Genomic DNA, 24,460 nt, shown 5'->3' on the forward strand with positions numbered 1-24,460 from the left:
AAGTGGGAGTTATTAAAAGTCTCCACAGACGGCCTCTGATTTATTGCTTCTTTGCTGTTTTGGGAATTTTATGGGATGGTTATCAGATCGTTCCACACCTACATTTGAATGTCAGGTTCTCTAATCGCCACTGGACATCATCTATAATATAATTAGCTTTTCTAAATCATTCTCATAAATATAAAAATAAAGATATATACATTTTTATATTTGAAAGTAGTATAATTTCTTCTGCAGCTCTAAAGATTGCTTTTCAAGCCAATATCTTATGAGTCCACAAATGTTATAAAAGATCAATTCTAAAAGGGCTGGAGTTCATCTGTGATGATATAATGATATATTATTATTCAGTATTAAAAAAGGGCATGTAATCCACCCAAAAGGATTATAATAATGCAACAATAGCTTAATTCTTAAATTGTCAGTAATGTAACCTGAGGTCAAATCGCATCTTCTATAAAAGGAGACCAAAACAATGTTGTAATTAAAAACCTTGCAGCTGCATTGTGACATACTGCAGCTGCACACGAGGGAGGGTTTTACGCGGTGTTACAATATCCTGACACTCATCTCCACAAAGCCGATGCGTGCGTTGGATAGGAGTCCTTAATCTGCATTAAGTCATTGTGTGTGAGGCTTACTGCTTGTTTGCATGACCGCAGCAACATGCATGTTGTCAACAACCCCAGTGCCTAATGGAGGAACTTGTTTACACCATTAGGCACTGGTTGCGCTTTTAAAACCATTAAAATAAAATCCTCACACACCAGAGCACTGTTTTGGAAATAACTGAGCAAAAAAACAAATGTGTTTTTTTTTTGTTGTTGAGAGAAAATGAGATGGAAAATGAACTTATGGAAGGGACCGACTGGAATGGTGATAGGGTTTGAAACAGGATGGAGAGAGATGGAAAATTAATGAGAGACATGAAACGCTGAGCTACAAAACTGGTGATAGCAAGGAAAAGAGCCACCCAAAAAAAAAAGAAAAGAAAAAAGGAAGAAGCAGCACATTGAATGAAAATCTGCTCGGTTTGGATTTCATTTACACCGATAAAAGCATTAGTGGATAAAGTCGTCTGAGACTATTTAAACCAAGACACACACAGAGAAAGAAAAAGGGCAGAGAGAGAGCGAGGAGGCGAGAGGAGGGAGATAAAGAGACAGGAAGCGAGAGGGAGGGAGTCATGTCTTATTAATACGGGGACTGCTCTCTGGCAGTGAGTTAAAGCACACATCTACCAAACATCTGTCAAATGGCGTAATCCATACGGTTTAGCATAAGCTCCTGGCAGCACCGCTGGACAGGGACTCGCAAAGATTCACTGATACAAAAACCCAGAGCATTGGACATGAAATGGGAGCTGGCTTCGGCATAACTCTGTTGCCATGTGCCTGTGAGCGTGAACGTGAGATTTTTTTTTTCATGCATGCCTGATTGCCCGTGTGCGCGCGTATACAATATGCATGCCGCGTTTCTTACCGTGGACCTGCAACATGGCGGAGGCCTCCGTCTTGCCCACGCTGTTCTCAGATGTGCAGGTGTACGTCCCTTCATCTTGCTCTTTCACACGGAACAAATGGAGGCTGTTGCCGTTGCGGATTTCAAACCTGCGAATGGGAAAATGGGAGATAATGAAAGATCCAACGGAGAATAGCAAAACTAATTTCGCCGTGCTAATCTACACAAAGTGGAGAAAATCTGCCAGTTGTGAAATATAATGTAATTTCTTTCCTTGTCAATCAACCTGTTGCAAAGATTTTTTGACATTATCTTGAAACGACTGGAACAATGTGCTTTAGATATTGCCACTATTTCCTGGAAAAGTCTTGAAACAGCTAAAAAATCAATTAGAAACAAGTAGGATTATCTAACATATGGGATCTTATTTTTTTATTCAAGGATTTTTCATTCGATTTTGCAAAACAGCCTTTTATCTCAGTAGATCAAATATAACGTTAGGATGGATTTTGCAGAAAATGATTTGATATACCAAATACAAAAAAGCTCTTTCAGCCGTCTTTGTCTATGCGAGGGATACAACCAGTATGATTCACTTAATTTCATCGACTCATAAGCTGATGTAGGAAAAGAAAAAAGAAACACAAGATAAAAGATAACAAAAAGATGAAAGACCAAATATAATATAGCTTTTTTGCACAAAGAAAACCATTTCAGGTTCTGCCATCATCATCATTTTCTGTTTTCAGAGAACAAATAAGCTCTCATGTGCACATAGGGATGCTGAAGCCAGGAGACGTTAGCTCAGCTTAGCTTAGCATGGAAATAGAAGAAACATTTAACATGTAAAGCCACAGATTACCTTTTTTTAACACCATTAGCCTCGCTCTGTTTGAAGGTAACAAACCACCTTTAACTCACAAATTAACATTTGAGTTTGTTTTTTTTATAGTTTAACAAACAAGATCTGAAGTGTTACCTTTGCAACCGGATAGCCATTGTTTTTATGCTAAGCTAAGCTAACAGACTGTAGCTGCATATGAACCCAACATATATGAGAGCGGTATCAATCTTCTCAGAAATTAAAGCAAAGAAGCTCATTTCCCAAAATATTGCGCTGTTCTTTGAAACAATCCACTTAGTGTTTCCTTCTTTACATTCAATCAACATTTCATTGACAGTTTTGGCATTAGGTTTTATATCAATGTCAGCTCCATAAGGGGACAATATATTCAACAACTGTTGTAGAGCAGCGCCACAGGGAGAAAATACATGAATTAATCAGATAAATAAACAAAGTGTAGAACACCTGCATGTATAATTCATAACCTCAGCTCGACATAATGTTGGCCTGTGAGCACTCAGCTCTATGTAAGTGTTTCATAAGGGTAAGTTTTAGAGTAGTCTTACACTGCAAATTGAAACAAATGTAATTGTCTAACAGCCAAAGCTAAATCTACATTATTTTGAATCTAGACAGGAAAAAAAGGATGAAACTGGTCACAGGAGAATTATGCAAACTTTTTAATCGTCTTTGAACTGATGAACAATTACTTCACATATTTCTGGGTCACGTTAATAATCAAACTGACTTTCCTCTGATGAAGCTGCATTTATTATTCAACCTCGTAAGACGGTGCGAGTGCATCAGTCTGTGGTTAATGTCCGTCTCTCTCACCTCCCGCGAGGAAGCTCTCCTTCCTCTCGCCGCCATCGGACAGTGGGGGGGGGATCTCCGTGGACTTCGCACAGGAAGTCGACGGCGTCGTCCTCCATGACCACCTGGTTCACCGGCCTGCGCACCAACACAGGCCGCTCTGCGGGAGAAGAAAAGGCATCAAGCGCGTCTATTTCATGTCGCGCGAAAGGACGAAAGGCTGCTGCCTCTCACTCACCGTAGACCACCAGCTCTGCAGGGTCGCTGTCTCTCTCTCCAACCATGTTAGTGCCCACACACACATACATGCCAGCATCGCTCTTCCTGGTGTGAGAGATCATCAGTTTACCGCCTCGCATCTGGGAAACAGCAGTGACCATTCAAGAGATTAGTCTTCTAGTTGGAGCATTGGAATTAGAAATTTGCAAGTAAAGTACCTTAAATATATACCTATTCCGTGTTTAGGTAATAGTTCTACTACAATACACTACAAAGTGAAATATTGGACTTGTGGCTCTACTATATTTCTTTCAAAACTATGGATACTTTGAAGATTTGTATTTTACATACACAATTATGAGGAAAATGCTACTTACACTTTTAATGCATCACTAATGAGAACACAATAATATGTTTAATACGGTCTTTTGATCGTAATATATAATTTCTTTCACTAAAGACTTTCAATGCAAAACCTTTTCTTCTGTTAGAGTGTTTTTTAATGCTGTATTTACTGAATCAAAAGATTGAATACTTCCTCCATCATTCCTCTATTACGGATGTGAACATCATCTTTCTCAAACGTCCTCTTTGGTTTTCAAAGAACTCCAGAAAGAAAGAAAAAAAAAAGCCTTTCAAAAGCCACGGGAGATGGCCGGTTGTTCTTTACACGTGAGAGGAGAGAACAGAAGTTACAGCAAAAGCCATAGAAAGCAAAGGGGTCTGAATTTAATTATGGAAACTGCTGAAACTATTGTTAATGTAAATGACTTTCCCCAGCAATGCTGAAGACATTTATAAAGAAGCTCTGAAGGAAAATGTCTCATGATTGATGTTTTAGAGCGGTGCACTGCAGGGAACACGAGAGATGAATATATATATATATATATATATTTAAAAATAGCATCCATTCAGATATCCTTTGAAAATACTTACTTCATGAACATTCAATGAAACATAAGTGTAAGTTCATCAACTGAATTGTATACATGTATATTCTTTATTAAAATCAGACGATGCCGGCACACTGCTGTGTGGTGCATCTTTTATTCAACAAAAATTGCTTTGCACACATGCTTTGTGCATCACTGACACAAGGTTGAGAACTGAAAGGCCAGTGTACAAGACCAGCTATTCTTTGGCCTTGTACACTGCTGACGTGCACTTAAAAAGATAAAGATGGGAATATTCTTGATTTCTCTTATTGTCAAACAATCCCAATAAAAGACAAAAGACAACACTGTCTGTGTCTCAATTCGTTCCGTCTTACCTTCCAAGGTTACTTTGTTACTATTAAGGTTAATCTAACGTGTCACAGACTTTCATTTAAAAAAAGGCACATTGTTTCTTAAAGCAGCTGGGAGTTTAAATGTCCAAGTTAACTGGGAATTCAGCCATGGATTCATAGACAAGTGAAGACATGAGTGAGCTTTTGTAGAACTGGGATTGAACGTGGCTGATGCTTGGCTGGACATCAGGAGGTCGGGAGGTTAAATGGCTGGGGATTGGAAGCTGCACTTGCTCGGTCCTCTGTTCGGTGTTTGTGTTAAACTCACTGAGATGCGGTCATCCTTGGTGCTGACTCTGGCGTTGTTGCGTTTCCAGGACACGGTGGGCTCGGGGTGACCGCGTGGAGGCAAACACTCCAACACCGCTGGCTCCCCGGCGGCCACCACCACGTCGCTTGGGGCCTGCCGGAAATCATCTCTCAGGACTGAGGAGAAAAGACAAAGAAATCTAATTAGCTTCAGAAGACCCGCGGCTGTCTGATGCGCTCAAAACAAAGCCAGCAAAATCAGACCCGCAGATCGGTGAGCGGCAGCAAAGACACATGGCCGGCATCCTCAAAAGAAAGAAACACATATTCGTCTCGGCAATCATTTGAACTTGTTTTCTTGAGTGAACCATCTTCCTTCAAAGGATTGGCTGAAAACAAGCTTATCGAGAGAAAGTCAATTACTGTGTTTGCATGTGCATGACTGCTCAAATCCTGGCACGGTCCTTGTTAGACTACGCTCTGTTTTAATGTTTTCCCAGGCCTGTGTCCTACTCTGCTGCTGTCTCCCCTGTCAAATCAGATGAATAATGAACATCTCTCAGTCCAACATGCAGTAAACAAATAACAGCACATCCATAATTTAGCCAATGTGTGACGGAAAAAAATGCCTCTGCATTAATGGATTGTGTCTCTAAATCTAAATGCTTCTACAAATCTGAAACACTCAGACTTGACAAAAATCAACTCTGAACTGAAAATCTATCCTCATGTCACCCCTGAAGTTTGCGCTGTCGCAACCCTGTGGATGACGACAGGACGAGAGGGCTTTGACACCGCGGCCTTTGATATCTTCTAAACTTACACTGTGATTGACAGATAAAAGCCTCAGTGTGAACTGTGAACTGGAGCCTTCTCAGGAGACCTCCAGTTCAATGGAAACTAATACTTAAGTGCTGACAGGCTCACGTTTTCAAACATACTTACACTTCATGGCGGACCACGTCCTGCATCTACAGCCTACGGGCTTTTTCTTTTTATTCTTAAAAAGCATCATTCCTGCATAATCCATGAATACAATCTCCTATTACACCTTCATGAATATTTCAGTCATTTCCCAGATACAAAGATGAAAGATCATCTGCTTTTCTGTGAATCTACGATCCATGGCAATGGACTAAATATCTACACACTGTCATAAATTGAGCAATCACTTAACTCCGCCCCCAGAAGCAATCCTCCAATGAGAGCTCACCAACAATAACACAGCTTGGCAGATCTGTCGAGTATGGAAGCCCATTTCCACCACAAAAAAAGTCATAGTTATGACCAAATAAGTAAATGAAAAGTAACTCAGCTACAAAAAAAGGTCATAATTATGATTAAAAAAAAAGAAAGTCAGAATTATGACCAAAAAAAAGGAAAGCAGAGTTTGAGGGATGTTAAAGTATGGAAGCCCTTTACCGCCACAGAAAATTAAGTAATAATAACAACAACAAAACAAGCCATAATTGTGAGTAATAGATTCATACACGGTAAATTAAGCTGCAAACTACAATATCTGAGTTTAAAGTAATAACAGCGGCTCTGCATCGTTTTTGGTTTGAGGAAGTTTACGCTGCAGCCAAACTGGCTTCATGTTCGCCAAAGTCATCGATAATTCTTCATCGCTGGGGGTAGAAGACACGTTGCTATGATGTCATGACAGCTTAATCACGGGTGAACTCTCTTGGAAACGTTAAAAAAAAAATACGGTTTAAAAGGTCTATTTGTACGCAGCAGATTTGACCACATGTCTTAGCTGCTGGCTAGCTAACAAAACACATGGCAACTTAGTGAGAAACTGCAGCGAGCAGCAACCAACACCATTGTAAAGATACAGCAGAGTTACAGGTAGCAGGAAATGAACCGCGCGTGTCCAACATGAGGCTAAAGGCAGAGAAACCTGATCACAGAAGTAACGTTAGCATAACAAATACACATGAGGCTATATGTAAGAAATTACTACACAATTGTCTTTTGCAAGTGAAGATCACATCACGATCATACCAACGTCAACCTGCTCGTTCCAACCAATCACATTTTGAACAATTTTTAAATACGATGCAGTAATAGAGTGCTGCAGGAATTTATTCCTAACACCTGGAAATGAGTTTAGTATTTTTGCACTTCTGGGTCCCTTAATTAAAAGTCATGGAGTTTTTGGTTGAGTGCCTGCAATAAGGTCTGACGTTAACCAGAGTTCATGAGACTTTAATGTCAACTCCTGTGAGTTTTGAAGCTTCTTAAAAATGACGGTTGGTGACAAGTAGCGAAACAAAACTACCACACTACCTGTCTTTTTGCATTAGACTACGTAAGCAAAGTGTTTTAATCTGTATTAGCATTATTTTACACAGATTAGAAAATCTGCTGCATTTCTATTTTAGCCAGAAAAATCCATGACCACGTTTATTTCCTTTTTATTTCTTTTTTTTAACACCGAGAGGTAAATCATGTGAACTATACATTGGTTGAGCAAAAACATTTACTGAGCAACAGGAAACAATCAATTGGTGTAATATGTAGTAGGATTTACTGACATTAATATAATCCCCGAACTCAATCAACTAAACTTTGAATTATTTAATTCTAAGTCAGTTATCCTAAATACATAATTAAATCCAAGCCATATTAATTATCAATTCAGTGTGTCTGACAGGTTTGTGTGAACATGGCTGCCCTGCCCTTTAATACAGCATCAATATGCAGATCCACTGGCCTTGAAGACAATCCCATCTGCAATGCGTTCAACACAGCTGTAAAGACAAAATATTATTCCTCACTAATTCGACTGCCGTGATTGTTTCGGGTAATCCACGATGATTTTAATAATCCAAGTGAAGCGGCTGACAGTTTTCTCTCAGGCGTGAAGTCGATATCCGAGAATATGTACATTATACGCCCTTTTCTTCAACATACTCGTTGATATGAATTAATCAATCACACATACCTTCTTACGGTGAACTGAACTTTATTAAAACGGATGTGGAAGGTTACTTTCCTTGCCGAGTGAGATTCTTAATGCCATGACATTTAGGATAAGGAAAAGTCTTTATAAAACAAAGACTCGCTCAGAACTTCTAACCTCTACTCATCTTTTTATTACTTATTATTATTATTCATAGTCAAAGGCGGAGGAGGAACCTGACTGAAAGGGTTGTTAGTACATATATAGAATGTGAACATCTGCCAGAGAGAAGGACCTTTAAAACCTTCACAAACCAGGAACATTAAGGAGCTTTTGCAGGGAGCTATAGCAAAAGTATGGGTGCACTAGAACCAGCAAGACACTTGCTCTCCTCCAAAAGGTCTGTGCACCACATAACTCAACTCTGTCCACTTGGCTGCCTGTTTCAAATGCTTTGCAGAGCTGAAGGGCTAATTGAAAGCATTGCATTATTTTTAGACCTCCGTCTGGTTAGAGACCTTTGTTTTACTGCCATGGTGACTGAAGTGAAAAAGTTATGGGCGGAGAGTTAATCCCTGAACTGCACGCACGCGCACGCACCTTTAGCATTTGAAAGCCAGCGTTCCTGGGCATAGAGTCACAGAAAGTGGGACACATCAGGGGTTTGAACCGCATGCCAGAGAGCAGAATATATTCCTGACATTACATTAACCCCCCCAGTCCTCCCCAATCCCCCCACCCCAACACTGTGCAGCGCGAGCAAATGTTCTTTGAAGCTATGTTCAAGTTAATGTGATCTGTCCTCACTCTGACATAAAAGCAGGCCACGCCAAACAGAGTTTCTCACGTATGTTTGTACGCGATGATGATCCGTCCACAGAATCGACCAATCTCCTCAGCAACACAAAGACGAAGACCTCCCTCCGCCTCCTGAGGGGCTACTGTCCCGAATTTAACTTCTCAGACATAATAGGTTGCCAAATAATCTCCTAAACCCGGCCCCGCGCTCTCGCTTCAGTCCGCCCGCGCCGGGCTCACACGGAGAGCTCGGTTCCTGCAGGGCAGCTGAGGGTTGACCCGGCCTCCTCAGAGACAAATCTTCATTTTTCCCCCAAGGCACTTCCTGTGAGCTTAAATAATGGCAAAGCAGGGCTAAATGACTTGCAGAGGATTCATCAGCGTTTATGTGGGAGCTATTAGAGAGTGCTCATCCATTTTCATAACTAATATTTCAGAGATACCCAGATTATGCAATTTAATCTCCAGGAGAATATCCATCACTTGATTTATAAGTGACATTTATCTATCTATCTGTCTATCTGTAGTGTTTAGTGGAGAGGAGCTCTCGGACCGCAGAAAGGCCATCTGTTGGTGTTTTTTTGGAAAAATGAACAGAGGGAGGAAGACAGATTAATCACAAGAAAATATTCTATGTATGGTCCTCACACTTGTGTACGACGTGGCTGATAAATGTGTGTTGTACATTTGTTAATTGCATGCGACTTGATCAAGAATCAAGCAGCCACGGGGCGAATTACTTAACAGTTCAAAGAGCATGTACATACCCACCAGGAAAGAAGCATGATGGGCGAGTGTGGCATACAGGACAGGAAAAGAAAAGAGGCTTTTGTGCAAAACACTAGGCGACAGTGAGTGTGGGAAGCAGGCAGAGCAGAGGAGAGCGCGTGGGCCGGACAGATGTGTGAATGGACAGAGAGGTTAAAGGACCGCAGAAGTGCACATTATCATGAGCCTGAGACGACCCGCTGCATGGCTCCTATTGTTCTTTTATTTCAGAGTAGTAAACCCGTTAGGGAGGTGGTCTAATCCCATTGATGCTGTCCTGTCACAGTTAATGGATGCTTTGCCTACAGAGGAGAGAGATTGCTTTAATCCATCCATTGTCTGATTGTGTTGAAGAGACTCGCAGACAAATAGTCTTTATGGGAAACTCATGGCATGAATTCATCCATTTTGCCAAAAATGTGATGGTATTTCAATTACAAACAAACATTGCAACCCATTTTGCATCATCAGCGAGTTCTGTGAGGAGGACCGAGCAAAATTGTGTAGAATAACGGTTATCTGTGCATGTGACAGTAAGAACATTTTGAATCTTGAGTTTTAGCAGCGCTCACATAAACCATGATGAGGTGATTTGACCGGTTTCAGTCAAACTTCAGCCGACAGTTTTCTTACATCCAAGTACGGATACATTCTAAATTACACATATAAACAGTATTCATCGGGGATCACATGTATCCAATGTCCAGTGAAACATTAACGTAGAGGAGAAGAAGCCAAGAAACAATCTGCAACCAGAACTTTGATTCCTTCATAATCCCTCATCAGGAGTAAGAGGAACATCTGGCTCTAAAGCCTTTTAAACAAGTTTTATTTTTTTATTTGTCCTACTTTATTCTAATCCTGCCAGCACCATGTGACCGTCTCTTCGCCGAGACTGGAAGACTTATTTACATTCATGATTTTGAAATATTCCCCACTGCTGTTTCAATCCCCTTTTTGTTTTGTTTTAAAATACAAAAAAAAAAATAAAAAATTCAGCGACTGGAGGAATGGATTCCAGTCCGCTCCCACCGGCTCATTATTCTGTCTTTTTCAACACCCAGGCGAGTCAGCCGATCCCTGGCAGCTTACAATAAAAAAAGGGAGGAAAAATAAAAAAAAAAGACAGAATAGGGATTGCTGCTGGCATTTTGGAGCAAGAGTGCTTCTTACTAGAAGGTACTCCAGAAGGGTGCAACACAAAACACACACCGCGTGGACCTCGGGGTGCACAAAATGCATTTGAGCATAAAAAAAAGGACCTCAGCCGTGAAGCAAATATGGACTGAGTGTATAGAACGAGGAAATATATCCAAGTTCTTGAATCCTTTTTATGTTTTTACACATTTGTTCCAGCTACATTTTCTTTTTACTTACAAATAGACATCCCCACATATTTCTAGCCCAAGATTCCTTTGGGTTCTTCCTTTGACTGAAGTAGCGTCTCAGATAGTTAGCCGTATGCTAACAGGTGTCTTCGAACACGACCTGTCACACAATAACGTGATCACACGTCTGTCTATTGAGGCGCAGTAGGACAGGTGAACAAGTGGACAAGAAGGCACACATTTCCCTGTTTGCGGCTCAAGCTAACAGATGTGTGACATTCACAACCAGTCAACATGTTCACCTCAACATACTGTCAGTGACCAGATGTTTTGGGCCACATCTGGCTGAATGTCTTTGTTTTGTCCGACTCGCGATAAAAATCAAACGAGTTGAGTACACTTGGATAATCAAGCTCAACGACATGTGTAGCATTAACACTGAGTTTGTTGAAACAGGATTGTCTCCATCAGCTCCCACAAGAGGACAAATCCAAAAGAGCTCACTCGGCCCGTCAGTCAGGTGTGTTTCGCCTCCTTCACTGAAACACACCCAACCTTAATATTAGTTTCTCCTGTGGACGTGCTGATAAGCCTCATTGCTTTTTAGATTGTTCATTGCTTCTTCACCGTCTGCAGCTTGACTCAATATGATCCTATTAATCCAATTAAGGTGTGACAGTTTGTGTCCACAATATTCAAAAAGCTCTGTCGCATACCAAGAAAGCTGGAACCGCGATTGAGCGGATTTCTGTTGCGCAAACGTACGCGGATGTCGTTTGGACACGCTCGAGTGTGTTTCTTTCTCAGGCGTATAAATCGCGGGGGGGGGGGGGGTGGCTGGGGGGGCTGCACTTGTTGAGTTTGGAGGTGATTGCACTGGCTCATCCGCATCCCATTTGCATTTACCCATAACACCCTTATTCTGCACGGCTTCACCAAGTCTTGCAGACGATAGTTCAGTTAACCCGCAGAAAACCAGTTTTTGCTCCAGACCTCTTTTTCCCCTGTGTTTGAATCATGGTGGGAACCCCAAATGACTTGCAATACTTGTGTTTATTGTATGTATTTGTTCAAGTCTTTGGGGAAAAAAATGTACACCTGCAAAAAAAGATCACTTCCAACATCCAGCATGATATGAGCCAGATTCCCCAAAAGTGCCTCAATAAGACACCTTTTTGGAAAGATTAGGACCTAAAAAATCAGAATCTGCATCGAAAATCACAATAAAACAAAGTCTTGTCCTGCTGGGAAGGAGTTTCAGTCCAAAAAACAGTGTTGTTCGGTTCAAGACTGGAAAGATATTACGTATTTTATGCCAAAAGATAGTCTGAATGGGGCATGCTGGGACATAAAATGCGAGCGGGAGGATTTTCGCACACGATTTTCAAAAGGTAAAACGTCGTCATCCTGTGGCTCAGACATGCACAGCCGGAGCGAGCGAAGTGGAAATCTGTAAAGTGCACTGCGGAGAAAAGTTGTCATCATGCAGCACAATTCATTATGCACCATTCAGCTGGCAATTAATGTGTAACTAATGTGGTTAAAACCAGGTTAGTGTCAGCACTCCTAACAGGACGACCAGTCGAACAGATGCATCCGTATTAATTACTGCTCAGTGGGAGTTTTGAGCTCTTCCTCCTCCTCCTCCCACCTGTTGTCCCTCAGACTGCTGCTTAGAAGACACACACCAACACACACACACACACACATTTCTGCAAGACCACCAGCTTAAAAACTGGCCTCTCATTAACACTGTTCATCCTCCCCCTCCCTTTGCCCCCCTCGCCTCCAACCTCCCTGCCAGAGCTAATTGGGTCACTATTTACCCAACAGTCAGCCCAACCTCACGCAGTGGGGAGGGGGGACTCCGAGACCACCACCATGCCGTCTCGGCATAAGCACTCTCCAGCCAGAGGCAACAAGATTAGAAGCAAAAACAGGCACTTATTAATACTGTTAGTCACTCGGTGCCTGCAGGTGAATCATCCCTCTACCAATGTAACTGTACAGTAATCTCCTCCTGCACACAACACTAAATGTCATTATCGACGACGTAAAAGAGGCAGGATGACAGTACACGCATCATATCTTCTCCCAGCTTGGACATTTGTTGGTTCCCAATATACAGTATATATCTGAATCCCTATTTCTGGATGTGCGCTACATACACAAGGTCAGCTCGCCACGAGCACTCGCACACCCTCGCCTGTAGTAAAGCCTCGGGAAGATACGTCTGTGTTCAAATTGCTGTTTTGTGTTGTTTTTTTTAACGAGGACAGTTCGACCTTGCTAATCTGTTATGCTTCTTCCACCAATCAACCTCGTGAGTAATCCATTTCCTCATGCCAAAGAGAAGCTGCAGTTCAGCCTGGGGGCGAGCCACTGTGGAACAATTAGGAGAGAAGAAAGACAATGGCACGTGTCCTCGACCGAGGAGGGAAAATAATGGACGTGGCTCCGAGTGGGAGCATTTTACTTCAGTGCACTTTCTCCACAATAGGAGAACGCGCACACTCCCCCGCTGCAGCGGCAGCAGACAACAGTCAAAGAAACACACGGCCGTACGTGCATGCTCGCGCACACAAACTTGTTGATGCACATGGAGAGAACTCACAGGTGAGCCGGTGATAATGTTTCTGCCACAGAGAATTTCTTAATACGACCAGCAGTTTGTTGTCTGAAGACACGATCAAGGCAAAAAGAAACGCAACAAATTGAATGGTTCCAGTTACTCAGATATGATGAGGCGCTGCAGTTATTGGACATCTGACAGTCAACTATATCTTTTGGGTTTTGGACTATTAATTAGACATAATAAACATCAATAACCCCTTTCGTTGATAGGAATGCAATGTTTAAGTCATGTGTGATGTGGTCTCATAAAAGAATGATCCCAGTCACCTCGACACAGTGAGGCATGCAGCTCTTTCATTAATCACTGGCATTAGATCGGTTCTAGTTATTGGCAGACGCCCAAAGCCCAAGTTATGCTCCCGCTACTGGGAGTGGGATCAGTGTATCCCTACGTAGGATTGTTACCATGATCCGTGTTAACTATGTAGTCACATATTTCATTATTTGACGAAGTTAATAGACACATAAAAGGCTAAAGACAAGTTTATGTCACACCATTCTAAAATTAGGGACAAATCCAGAGACAATCCCTTATTCCTAAACTCTACCAACATTGTGTGGGTGGTGTGCTCCATCTTTTTGGGAGTTGCTTCCCCGCCGTCTGGTTGTTTCATACAATTATTCTTAAGCACGGCCAACTCTCCAGTGGACCCCCGTAAAGCTGCCAGACGGCTGCGAAAAGATCTGGGACACAACTGTGAAGCATTCGTAGCCTGTACACACACACAGACACAGACACAGACACACACACACACACACACACACACACACACACACACACACACACACACACACACACACACACACAGTTATCAATAATGTAGAGCCTTACTGGCAACATCCAGTGAGGCATTGCGACTGATGGCCTCTCCCAGGTAGTTGCGGGCCACACAGGTGTAGACGCCCTCGTCCGGTTTGCTCCGGCGTCCGTGTACGATGCGGAGGAAGAAGAGCGAGCCGCTGGGCAGGAGCATGCGGTGAGACCGGGGGTCGTCTTTGTCCGTCTCCACGCGCTCGCCATCTTTATACCACTCGATACCGGGAGCGGGTCGGCCCTCTGCCTTGCAGTTGAGGGTGGCAGGCTCCCCCTTGGAGACAATCAAATCGGAGGGGTCCTCCGCAATCCGAGGTGCGCTGTCTTCAAACCGTGCCCTGGACCCTGTGGAGTGGAGATAAGAGGCGGAGGATGTTATCTACACATCTGTCCACCTGCCAGTCTTATAAAACATCAGCTCTTTGTGACAGAATAGTCATTTCAACAACAAAAAAAGGGAACAGTGTCTGTTGTGTCTTCCCTGAGAGGTTGCTGGGCGAAGACACCGTCAGTGTGTTAGATAAATGTGTGTGTAGCGAAGCGTCAAATTACGAGTAATCTCTCTTTGAAGGTCAACTCGGAATTCAGGGGAAACAAAACGGGTAACATGCGCCTTTCACGTCACTCCGTATTATATTAATTTGTTCTTCCTATATTCTGCACAAAAGCAAAACACAGTAACTCTATATTGCCGTAGATCTATATAAATGCATAAATGTATTTAGAGTGTTTTCACACGAGACACAGCCTGTACAGAGGATTCAATCAGCCATGTGATATGGTAATAGGCAATCTTTGTGTCAATCAGGATTGTTGCAGCAGTGGTGACGATAAGACAAGCAGTCCTACGCATTTAAGGGAAGAAAGACGGCGAGAGAAATGAGTCAGAGATATAGATCACTCCCATATTCTTCTCTCTGGGCATCCATTACTATGTTCCCTTTAGCTGTGGGAGAAAGGCACGCCGCTTCACATCCTTAGGTGAGCTTTTAAACCCAAAACAGTCTTTAACGGTGTGTTACAGTTGAAGAAATGAATACTTTAAAATGCCGCTGCTTTTAAGAACAGATGGTCTCTCCCTCGCTCTGAAAAAAAGAAAGAAAACGAAATGGTCACTGTGCCACTGATTATTGTGCAGCTCCGTCGGAGGCTTTATTTTCAGCACATAATCTAGAGACTGCATGAAATCCCTCATTATCATTGTAGAGGAGCATTCAGGAGGAGTAACCCAATGACATACATGTTGTCGCACACGCGTCATTTACATTATACTTTAATCTGAGGCATCAGGATAAACCCGCACTTTTCAGCTGTAAGCAGATTTATGTCTTTTCATGGACTCATTTCATCCACGCAGGGCCAGGAGTCGCCATCATGGCACAAACCTGAAGTAAACATCTAAAGAGCGATCCGAGCGCTCAGCTAAAGGCCCCGGGGTCACAAACCAGGACGGCTCAAAAACATTAATGCCGGATGAATATTAATCGAGCCATTAAAATGTGCCATAGCACCTCCAGTCCCGACAAAAACACACACACTTTGTTCACGAAAAGAGAAAAAGTGTAAATCATTTCATGCTCGCCCTGTCATGCTAATCCTTTAGGATATTATAATGTACTTTCTTTTAGATTATATTCTCTCCCATCTGTGTGGTATCTATGAAGAGTAAACATTGACACATCTGACTGTGTTTGTCAACAGACAATTTGCTTTGACTTTGAAGCCGCGTCTCCACGGCGGAGAGATGTCCTGCTGGTGAACCGTGGTTATGAAGCACGCAAAAGAATTCAAATCCCAGCTCATGTGACACCGTTACATCACTCTGAACACTCCCATAACTGGATTTTATCACAAAAAATACTGTGAGAGAGTGGACTTCTTAAGAGATTACTTACAGCGGTTTAATGCTGCAGATCCATGAAGTTTGTTTCTAAATCCACAATATCTGGTACTACAACTGAGGCAATGGAACAACACACACTGGATTCAACACTTCCCAGAATGCAACTTGATGCTGTCTTTCATTATACCCCCCATGCCCATTAAAGCACTCTTGACTTTTAAATTCCACGTACTATTTTCAGCGCCGGCGTTCTGTTGTAGATCTGCATTTTGTTGTGCAACTCTTTTGTGCAATGACAATAAAATAACCTTGTAAGCCAAGGTGACATCACTAAGACATCATGGCGGTTAATTCCTGAGATTTGGCAAAGCTCTTCCAAAGCCACACAAGACATTAAACAGCTGTTAGGCTGACGAGCCCGACTCACAGGGAGCAAATCATGAATTAAATAAGTGGAATGCCCCTTTAAGTGGTTGTCAGCGAACACATAATTACAGTTGTCAATGTATATACATACGTTCGGCAGTTATGGAGCAGGATTGTCATTCATTTTGAAAAAAAAAAAGCTTCAGTAAGTTACTGCTGATGCAAAAACAGCATTTCCTACTTCTGCAGCTTTACATTAAGTCATCACAGGGAATGCAACGTGTCGGTCAGTGACCCTGGTTCTGACCGACACGTTGCATTTTTTGTTATATTACATATGACAGCAGATCGGTTTGCAGTATTTCAGGGAGTAATGGAGGGAAAAGGAGCAGCCGCAGTGAGCTGTTAGACAGAGCGCTGCGGGCAACAGACACCTCAAACTTTTCACCAGTTTCCTGATCTCAGACTCATGCCTCCAGGAACTGAAAACCAGATCTCAGTTGCACACAGAATCATGGAAAAATGACAAATATTGACCAACGTCTTTAATGAAATGGCCATAGTTTGTTTCGCTGTCCATAACTGTCCCTGGACTAATCAGTATTTAGGGTGTCGGCAAATCAATCAGGACTGAAATCATAAGGATTATCATCTTAAGTCTTTTTCAGCTGCCTGTCAAAAGAAAAATTTGTGTGAGAGCTGTGAGACATAACAGTGAAGACGTGGACCATAAACACCCAAACAATAAGCTGAAAGACACCAAAACCTTCTGCAGAGTCCTACAGGACGACGCCTTCCCATGCCACATCCACTGTTCACATGAAACAAAGATCACTGCAGCTTCAATGTAATGTAAGAGGAAGGAACACTCAGTCCTCTGAGGGATGTTACAGTTTCACTAGCTCATGTTTTTAATAATACATGTGATCATTCTAATTAGTGTGACTGTGTGTGTGTGTGTGTGCGTGTGCGTGTGTGTGTGTGTGTGTGTGTTGATCTCAATAAGATTTCCTGCATTCATTCTATAAATTATGCAGCGTTTGTATAAGGAAGTTCTGTCTTTACTTATCGCTGTATGATCCCATCAAACACTCACATGGCTCTCTTGAGACAACTGATTTGGTTTCATCTTCTAATGCATTTGAACTGTAATCTTTATCGTTTTTTTTTGACTGATAAGCATCTCATTGTTCCTACCACCCAATAAAACCATAAATCTGACATTAACAACATCATTAACTATTAACAATGGGTAATTTTCCTTCTTTTATTACACATATATCGGCTAAGGCTGCTCCGTCTCCAGCTTAATGAGATCCAGCTGTCCTCGTGCGCGGCGTGTCAGCACATACTGTGAACGTCTGCTTGCTTTTAGATGCTTTGAATGGGAGGAATGTCACCGTGACAAAAAATGTGTGTGTTCATTGTACACGAGTGTGTGTGCATTTGAATTAGACGCCTTCAAGAAATGTCAAAAGAAATTTTAACGCCCTCACAAACTTTGCACTCCGGCCCAGTATGAGAAACAGATTTTTTACCTTGACATCAAAATTGTGGATTATTATGAATGATTAATGGGTACTTAGAAGAGTTAAAGCTACAATGCAACAATATCACTGTGATGCCGTGTCTTACAGGGATAATATATAGCATTGTCAAAAGAGAAATAGAAAGGAAAAGAGTAGATAACAGCTTCAGACAGCCAAAGTGACAAGCAACAACTTGCTCCTGTGACAAGTGTGCGTCACCTTGAACGCGTCAACCGCACATTTTCTTTGAAAGAAAGAATATTTTCACAGTAACGCTCGCTTGCTGACAGGAAGATTGTGGTGCATCGGTCGAAAGCACCTTTTAGCGAAAAGAAAATCTGCTTTTCCCTGTTTGTGCCACAGAGAGAAACATCTCGGGCAGTAATGGGGACCTCTGAAGGTATGTTTTCTGTCAGATCATAAACATGGCCCATTAGAGCTGGCAGTGCGTCTTCAGAGATATACATGCACCTGTGGTAATTTAAAGTGCGATTTGATTTGTGTGAAAAGTATTCTGGTGTGAAATTACTTTCACGGACATTGCAGAGCAAATTACATAAACACAGGAAGTTTTTTTTCCCCCCAATCCTAAAATTCATAGCTGTGAGCGATATGTTGCAGGAGAATATTTTCAAAGTAGATTTTACATTCAACTTTATGAAAGTGCTATTTTGGAGACATCAGGATAAGCGATTGGAGTCTGACTTATTCGAAATGTAGCTCGGCGTATTAAAAAGCACGCAGGATCACCTCCTGTGTGCTTTTGCCGTCAACAATACAGATTTTGTTTTGACCAAACTGGAGGTCAAATTTTCCAATTCAACAGGTATTGATTCCAGAAAAAAAAAGAAAAAAGAAATTGCATTGAATGTTGTGTTACGAAACAAATTGCTGGTAAAGCCCCGGTGGTTCTGAAACACACGACATCTTTGTGCCGGAGCCCTGTCAGAGAGGAGGAATCAATAAAAGCCTTTTAAACACATCTTAACTTCTATAACCTCACTGACGTTCAGCGCGAGCGGCCAAAGAGAGTCAAGAGAATCCATAAGAGTGAAAAGCAGTCGACCTTCAGCTGTCGAAAAATAAAAGGTTTCGCAGACGAGTGTCAAGCCGGTCACCGCTCTCCTGTGCGGTCTGAAGGCCGTGGACAGGACTGCCAGGACGAGACGCAGAAATACAGTAAGTTCAGATCCAACAATTTTATGCATTTTCACCCCCATGTTGTTAAAATTTTAACTTTATTGCCTTGGTCATATATATTACGTACATATACATGAAATAGGTCTCTGTGTTAAACCCATCCTGATTTGAGGGCCATAGTGTGTGTTGTAAAGCTACTTTCTATAATATTTGTACATTAACTGTGTTTGTTCCCAGCTGGAGGAGCTCTTTATCTTATTTATTTGTATAAATTTGAAGAGCTCCTTGGCTTTAAATCTGCATAATTGTTTTTTGGTGGTGTTTTTGGGCCACTTTAAGGAAGGTTTGAAAGAAGTTGTGAAAACAGCACTGACCAATCATCACCTGCTAGCAAACAGCCAGCTTTGAAATGAGCAATATGATAATAATTTGGAGTTGTCTTTAGCTGCTAAATGCTCGTGTATGAGCAACTAGTTTACTAGTTTACTAGTTGCTCATGTGTCTGTGTTCTGTCTGGTGTGAACATTTTGTGTACGGTGGAGATTTAGAGCTTTTTGTTGAAAACACTATAATAGTGGTAAGCGATCTGGTTCACATTGTTATTCAACACATTTCTAGAATAAATATACTGACTACAGCGACTTTATATTTGGATGTAACGCAGGAAGCGTTGCTAGCGGCCCACAGACCCTATGCTGTGTGTGTGTGTGTGTGTGTGTGTGTGTGTGTGTGTGTGTATGGTGCTGTTCCCTACATGAACTTTACATAACCTCGTTGTGATGTAAACATGTGTGTCAGGGGGGTTAGATGTAGTAATGGTCATGGTTGCTTGTGATCTGTGAGACTTTTTTCCCTCTTATTCACAAAGGAAATCAGAATAAGCAACTGACTGCGGTCAAGTGAAGCCCATTAGTGAAGAACGCAGCTCAGAGAGACTCGATTGACTTTTAAGCTATTAACATCCTAATTGAAAACTCAACACACGCCCATACAATTGCTCACAGCGTCTATACATTTCTGCCTCATCACACATAGTTCGCATGCTAAGTGCTAGGGGGATGGGGGCAGAGGGGTGACAAGATCATGTCTTGAAAGCCCTGTTGATTCAGCCTATATTTGGCGTTTCTTGGCTCTCAGTGTTGGTGTTGCATAACAAGAAGCACTTTCATTAGTTCGTTTTTCGAAATATCAACCTTGGATCCCCCCCAGGGGCAGAAGTGTACTGCCGTCACGCTAGTGTGTGAAAACAACTAAAGCTGAAAGAGGGCACGTCTCCCTCGTGCTTCAGATCTCAGTGGCTTTTAGCGACAGCCAGGCTCAAAGCGAAACGCACACGAAAAGCTGGACCCGTCTGAGCTCGCTGCTTTGATATCTGGTGAAAAACACAACGGCCTATAGGCGGACTATCTTTACACGTTAAAGTGAGACTGGAGCAGAAGGCTGGCAGCTTATCTGTGGGGCTGGTGGCTGTCTGCTGAGATTTACTCGTGTCTTTTTCAATTTCAATTCATTTATATACTTAAAAAAGCCAAAAACACTCAAGGACTTCTTGTGACATTGCCAAGTAATCTCTGCAGGAGGGCAACAACCTGCCACAGCAAGCTGAATTTCAAAGCGAAGAAGTCAGGTTTGATTTTCTTCTGGCAACGTCGGGGCTTTTTGAGCCTTTGTTTGGCAACCGTCTTCCTCGACCGTAATCTAATCTCTAAATGATGTCATCAGCGACTGTACCAGAAGTGGGGCATCATCAACATCCGGCAAAAATGACTCAAGCATGAGGTACACAGTGGTTTCATCATTCACGGTGGTTTCAACAAGAGGGACTGCGAAAGGCTTTAGTCAGCCTTCAGCCATATTTGTCACCAAGTAATGAGCAGGAGGACGGAGTGGACACAAATCAACAGCTACGGGTTGCTTAGCATTGATTAGTTCCACGCTTGTGTCTGAACACAGCTCAAGATAACTGACATTTCAATGAGACGCATTACGGTTGACACTGATGCCGACTTAATTGAGGTTTGCTCTGTGAGAGAGAGAAAGAGCTGCTGTGTTGAATCGAGTGCAATTTGTGTAGAAGACCGTTGTCGTCTTAGGCGAGGCAAGGCAAGTTTATTTGTATAGCACATTTCAGCAACAAGGCGATTCAAAGTGCTTCACATTAAACTATTAAAAGCAGATTTTAAAACAGTTAAGGAAACATTAAAACAGTCAAGAAAAATGAAAATAAAATAGCTCAGCTCTGAATAACGCACACAGGACCGAGAGGACACAAAGTAAACCCCCACCTCGCTGGAGTCTAGCAATGTGGTCTTTATTCCAAAATAGAGGTCAAGAAGCCTGTTTAAATCCTCTTCTCTCAAGTATTATATAAATATCCATTACCCTACGCGTATGTGCAGTATAATAGAGGTGGGAATGAGAGAAAATACCCACTCCACATTAATGGACGTAGGCAGATGGTGTGGGTGTTGAAAAGTGCTTTTAATGTTGAGAGGTGGCACCCGGTTTATAATAATGAAGCAGAGCGAGTAGACTTATAGTCTCACTGGAGAAGAAGATGTAGAATCGAGCTCCACTGACACATCACCCGTTATTATCTGATTTCCGACCGATTGGTGTGCGTTAGCCGATGAATGACAACAAATTGCCGTGCTGAAATGACACAGATACATTTAAGGTAATTTAGAAACACACAGTTTGTTCACTAGCTGCTCAGCATCAAACAGCAGGCAGGCAGAGTCAGAGACAATAGCTGGTGAACATAGTGGAGCATTTAGTAGCTAAAGGGAGAAACACTTATTGCAGGTTAAAATCAAACAAACGCATTTAAAAAGGTGCCATGTGGTGTTTTCTTGCATCTCACCACATGTATCACTGAGGCTGAGCGAACACGCTGAGTGCACTTCAATCCTTGTAGAACATTTGAAAAGACGATTGTCTTCTTTACTGCTTTGTTGGTGCGTTGATAAAGGAATACAAGCTGATATATATATATATATATATATATATATATATATATATATATATATATATATATATATATATATATATATATATATATATATATATATAGATATATAGATATATAGATATATAGATATATAGATATATATATATATCCAGTTTTTAGATTTGTTCTCAAATATCGATATACGTCTTTGTTTAAAAATACAGCATCAGTGGGGCTCTAATGTTATACAGCAGGAGGTTGTCTGCCAATCAGACCTTTAACACACAACAAACTGTCAACAGTTGCATTAACTACTCTGAGATGGGAAAAAAAAGCATCTGCACTCTCAGAAATTGTTTTTTTCTGAGCCCTGCTTTTATTTGGGGTTTAGATGAAGGCTCAGCAATGTAATCTGTAATCAGAACAATGGTTAAAAAAATATAATCTCTTTCTCTAAAGGTAATCAAAATGAGCTTTTAAAAGCATTTTATAATCATATGTGTGCATCCTCAAAACCAATTTTTGGGGGGGAGGTGGAGGCTTGTCAGACGATGACATTATCCCTGAGAGTTTATGTGCTCGCAGCCGAGCTAAAAGTGACAGTTAAATGGTTTCACTTCGGCTGCAGATGAGCCTCCTTTGACCTCTCCTGCTGCCTAATGGGCTCCCAGCGTGACCACCTCAGTGCTCAGGGGGCCACTCAGGGAGGAAAACGTGCATCTTTTTCCATTTAAATATTACAAATGAATGCATGTGTGACATTTCCACTTTACTTTATTCAACACACATTGTTGGAAATCCAGCTAAACACATTTACATCCACACAGAGGGACAGAATACACACAAGTAAAATACAGGAGAAGGCAGTCACACATATGGGATGTGTGTGTGTGAGAGAGAGAGAGAGAGAGAGAGAGAGAGAGAGAGAGAGAGAGAGAGAGAGAGAGAGAGAGAGAGAGAGAGAGCGAGAGAGTGTGTGTGTGTCCCTTTTAAAAGACATGCTATCTTACCTGATGCAATCGTGATGAATGAGACAGTCACAAGGAGTAGATTTCCAAAGTTCATCTCCACACTGTCCCAAATCTGCAGCTTCTTCACAGTTTACTATCAATTAAATCAAAGCTCGAGTCAAAAAAATACACAAAAAAACAACAGCAACAAAAAAACCCACCCAGATTGTGTTTTAAAATACCAAAACCAAAGAAGACTGCACCGTCTAAGGAGTCTGATTCTCAACTGGAATATTCAAGCAGGTGAAATCATCTTACCAAAAAAACTTTCATGTCACTCCCAGAGAGCCATGACAGCAGCAGCAGCAGCAGCAGCAGCGCCCCGGAGACACCAAATAACACAACTCAGCAGCAGCACTTCTTCATCCCCGCATGGTCACACACACGCGCAAAACACACACACACACTCACACACACACTCACACACACACACAAACAGATACACGCCGACTTCTTTCCAAGATGCCCTGCTGCTGCTGAAAACAAACACAAAAAAAAGAGAGCTTTAACTATATTTAGCCCCGTCATAAATAAAATAATCCTCCTCTCTTCCTCTGTCTGCGCGGCGTCAGTTTGAGCGAGAATGAAGCGCCGCACATGCCGAGCTGAGCTGCGTCCGCACTGCCTGCTGCCCGCAACAAATCCACGCCAACCTCCAGGAGTGAGTCCTTTAAAGAGACAGCGACGACGTCTGCGGGGCGGGAGCGCGCGCGCGCGTGCGGGAGCGGATGCGTTTGGCAAATCTCGAGCTAAATGAGGAAAAAGTCCTCGCAGTGGAATGAGATCCGGGAAAAAAAAAATGAACGTTATAACTGGGTCAGGGTTATTATTGAAGTTATAGGCGGTCACAGAGGTATCTGGAAATGAAGAGAATTCATTCTTGAGGATTTGGAAAATTTAATTTGTACAAACATTAAAGCTAAACGTCCTTTAAAGTGAAGATGAAATGCAATATTTTAGAAATACATAGCTATTTTGAACATTTAAAATCACATCCATGGTCATATTGCAAACATATGACAGACATTTTTAAATGATTGCTATCTCTTTGTATTTTTATATCAACCTCCATGCATCTTTTCTTTCTGTTAAACGACATAATGATGCATGCTCATGTAAGCCCGTCTTCCAAATCAATGTCCACCAATTATATGACATCCAGTCATTCATCAATCTGCTAATTTTAGCAACAAGGAATTAGCCATCCGCGTTTTAGTGCGATTTGACTTAACGCCGTTCACATGACCGAAGCTTAAGATGAACTTCTGTTTCACTGGTACCGTAAGGTGTTAAATGAGAGATGAGAGTGTATATATATATATATATATATATATATATATATATATATATATATATATATATATATATATATATATATATATATATAATATCGTAGCATGTAGCTTCCACACAGCACTTAACATGGCGACAGCTGAGCTGGTAGCTTACAGCACGTTAGCTGATGGTTACAGTCTGTAAGCGCTGTTAGCACCTGTTA

The 24,460-nt window shown here is 41.8% G+C and overlaps 1 protein-coding gene across 3 annotated transcripts in view; it reads right to left on the reverse strand.

Annotated features, from left to right (window-relative positions):
• zgc:77784 (uncharacterized protein LOC402947 homolog) overlaps nucleotides 1-23,604 on the reverse strand; it is a 45,433-nt gene extending 21,829 nt beyond the window's left edge. For all 3 annotated transcript variants that reach the window (XM_068584420.1, XM_068584421.1, XM_068584419.1), the window contains exons 1-7: nucleotides 23,221-23,604; nucleotides 22,963-23,056; nucleotides 14,143-14,469; nucleotides 4,894-5,051; nucleotides 3,357-3,477; nucleotides 3,140-3,278; nucleotides 1,483-1,610 (exon numbers count right to left, since the gene is read on the reverse strand). In XM_068584420.1, coding sequence (XP_068440521.1) covers nucleotides 1,483-1,610; nucleotides 3,140-3,278; nucleotides 3,357-3,477; nucleotides 4,894-5,051; nucleotides 14,143-14,469; nucleotides 22,963-23,017 — 928 coding nt within the window. In that variant the 5' untranslated portion in view covers nucleotides 23,018-23,056; nucleotides 23,221-23,604. The remainder of the gene's footprint in view (nucleotides 1-1,482; nucleotides 1,611-3,139; nucleotides 3,279-3,356; nucleotides 3,478-4,893; nucleotides 5,052-14,142; nucleotides 14,470-22,962; nucleotides 23,057-23,220) is intronic.
• Nucleotides 23,605-24,460: the final 856 nt, after the last annotated feature.

The sequence above is a fragment of the Clinocottus analis genome, unplaced genomic scaffold (assembly GCF_023055335.1).
Source record: "Clinocottus analis isolate CAN_PGR_092001 unplaced genomic scaffold, fCliAna1.0.p SCAF_2, whole genome shotgun sequence".
NCBI classification, from domain to species: domain Eukaryota; kingdom Metazoa; phylum Chordata; class Actinopteri; order Perciformes; family Cottidae; genus Clinocottus; species Clinocottus analis.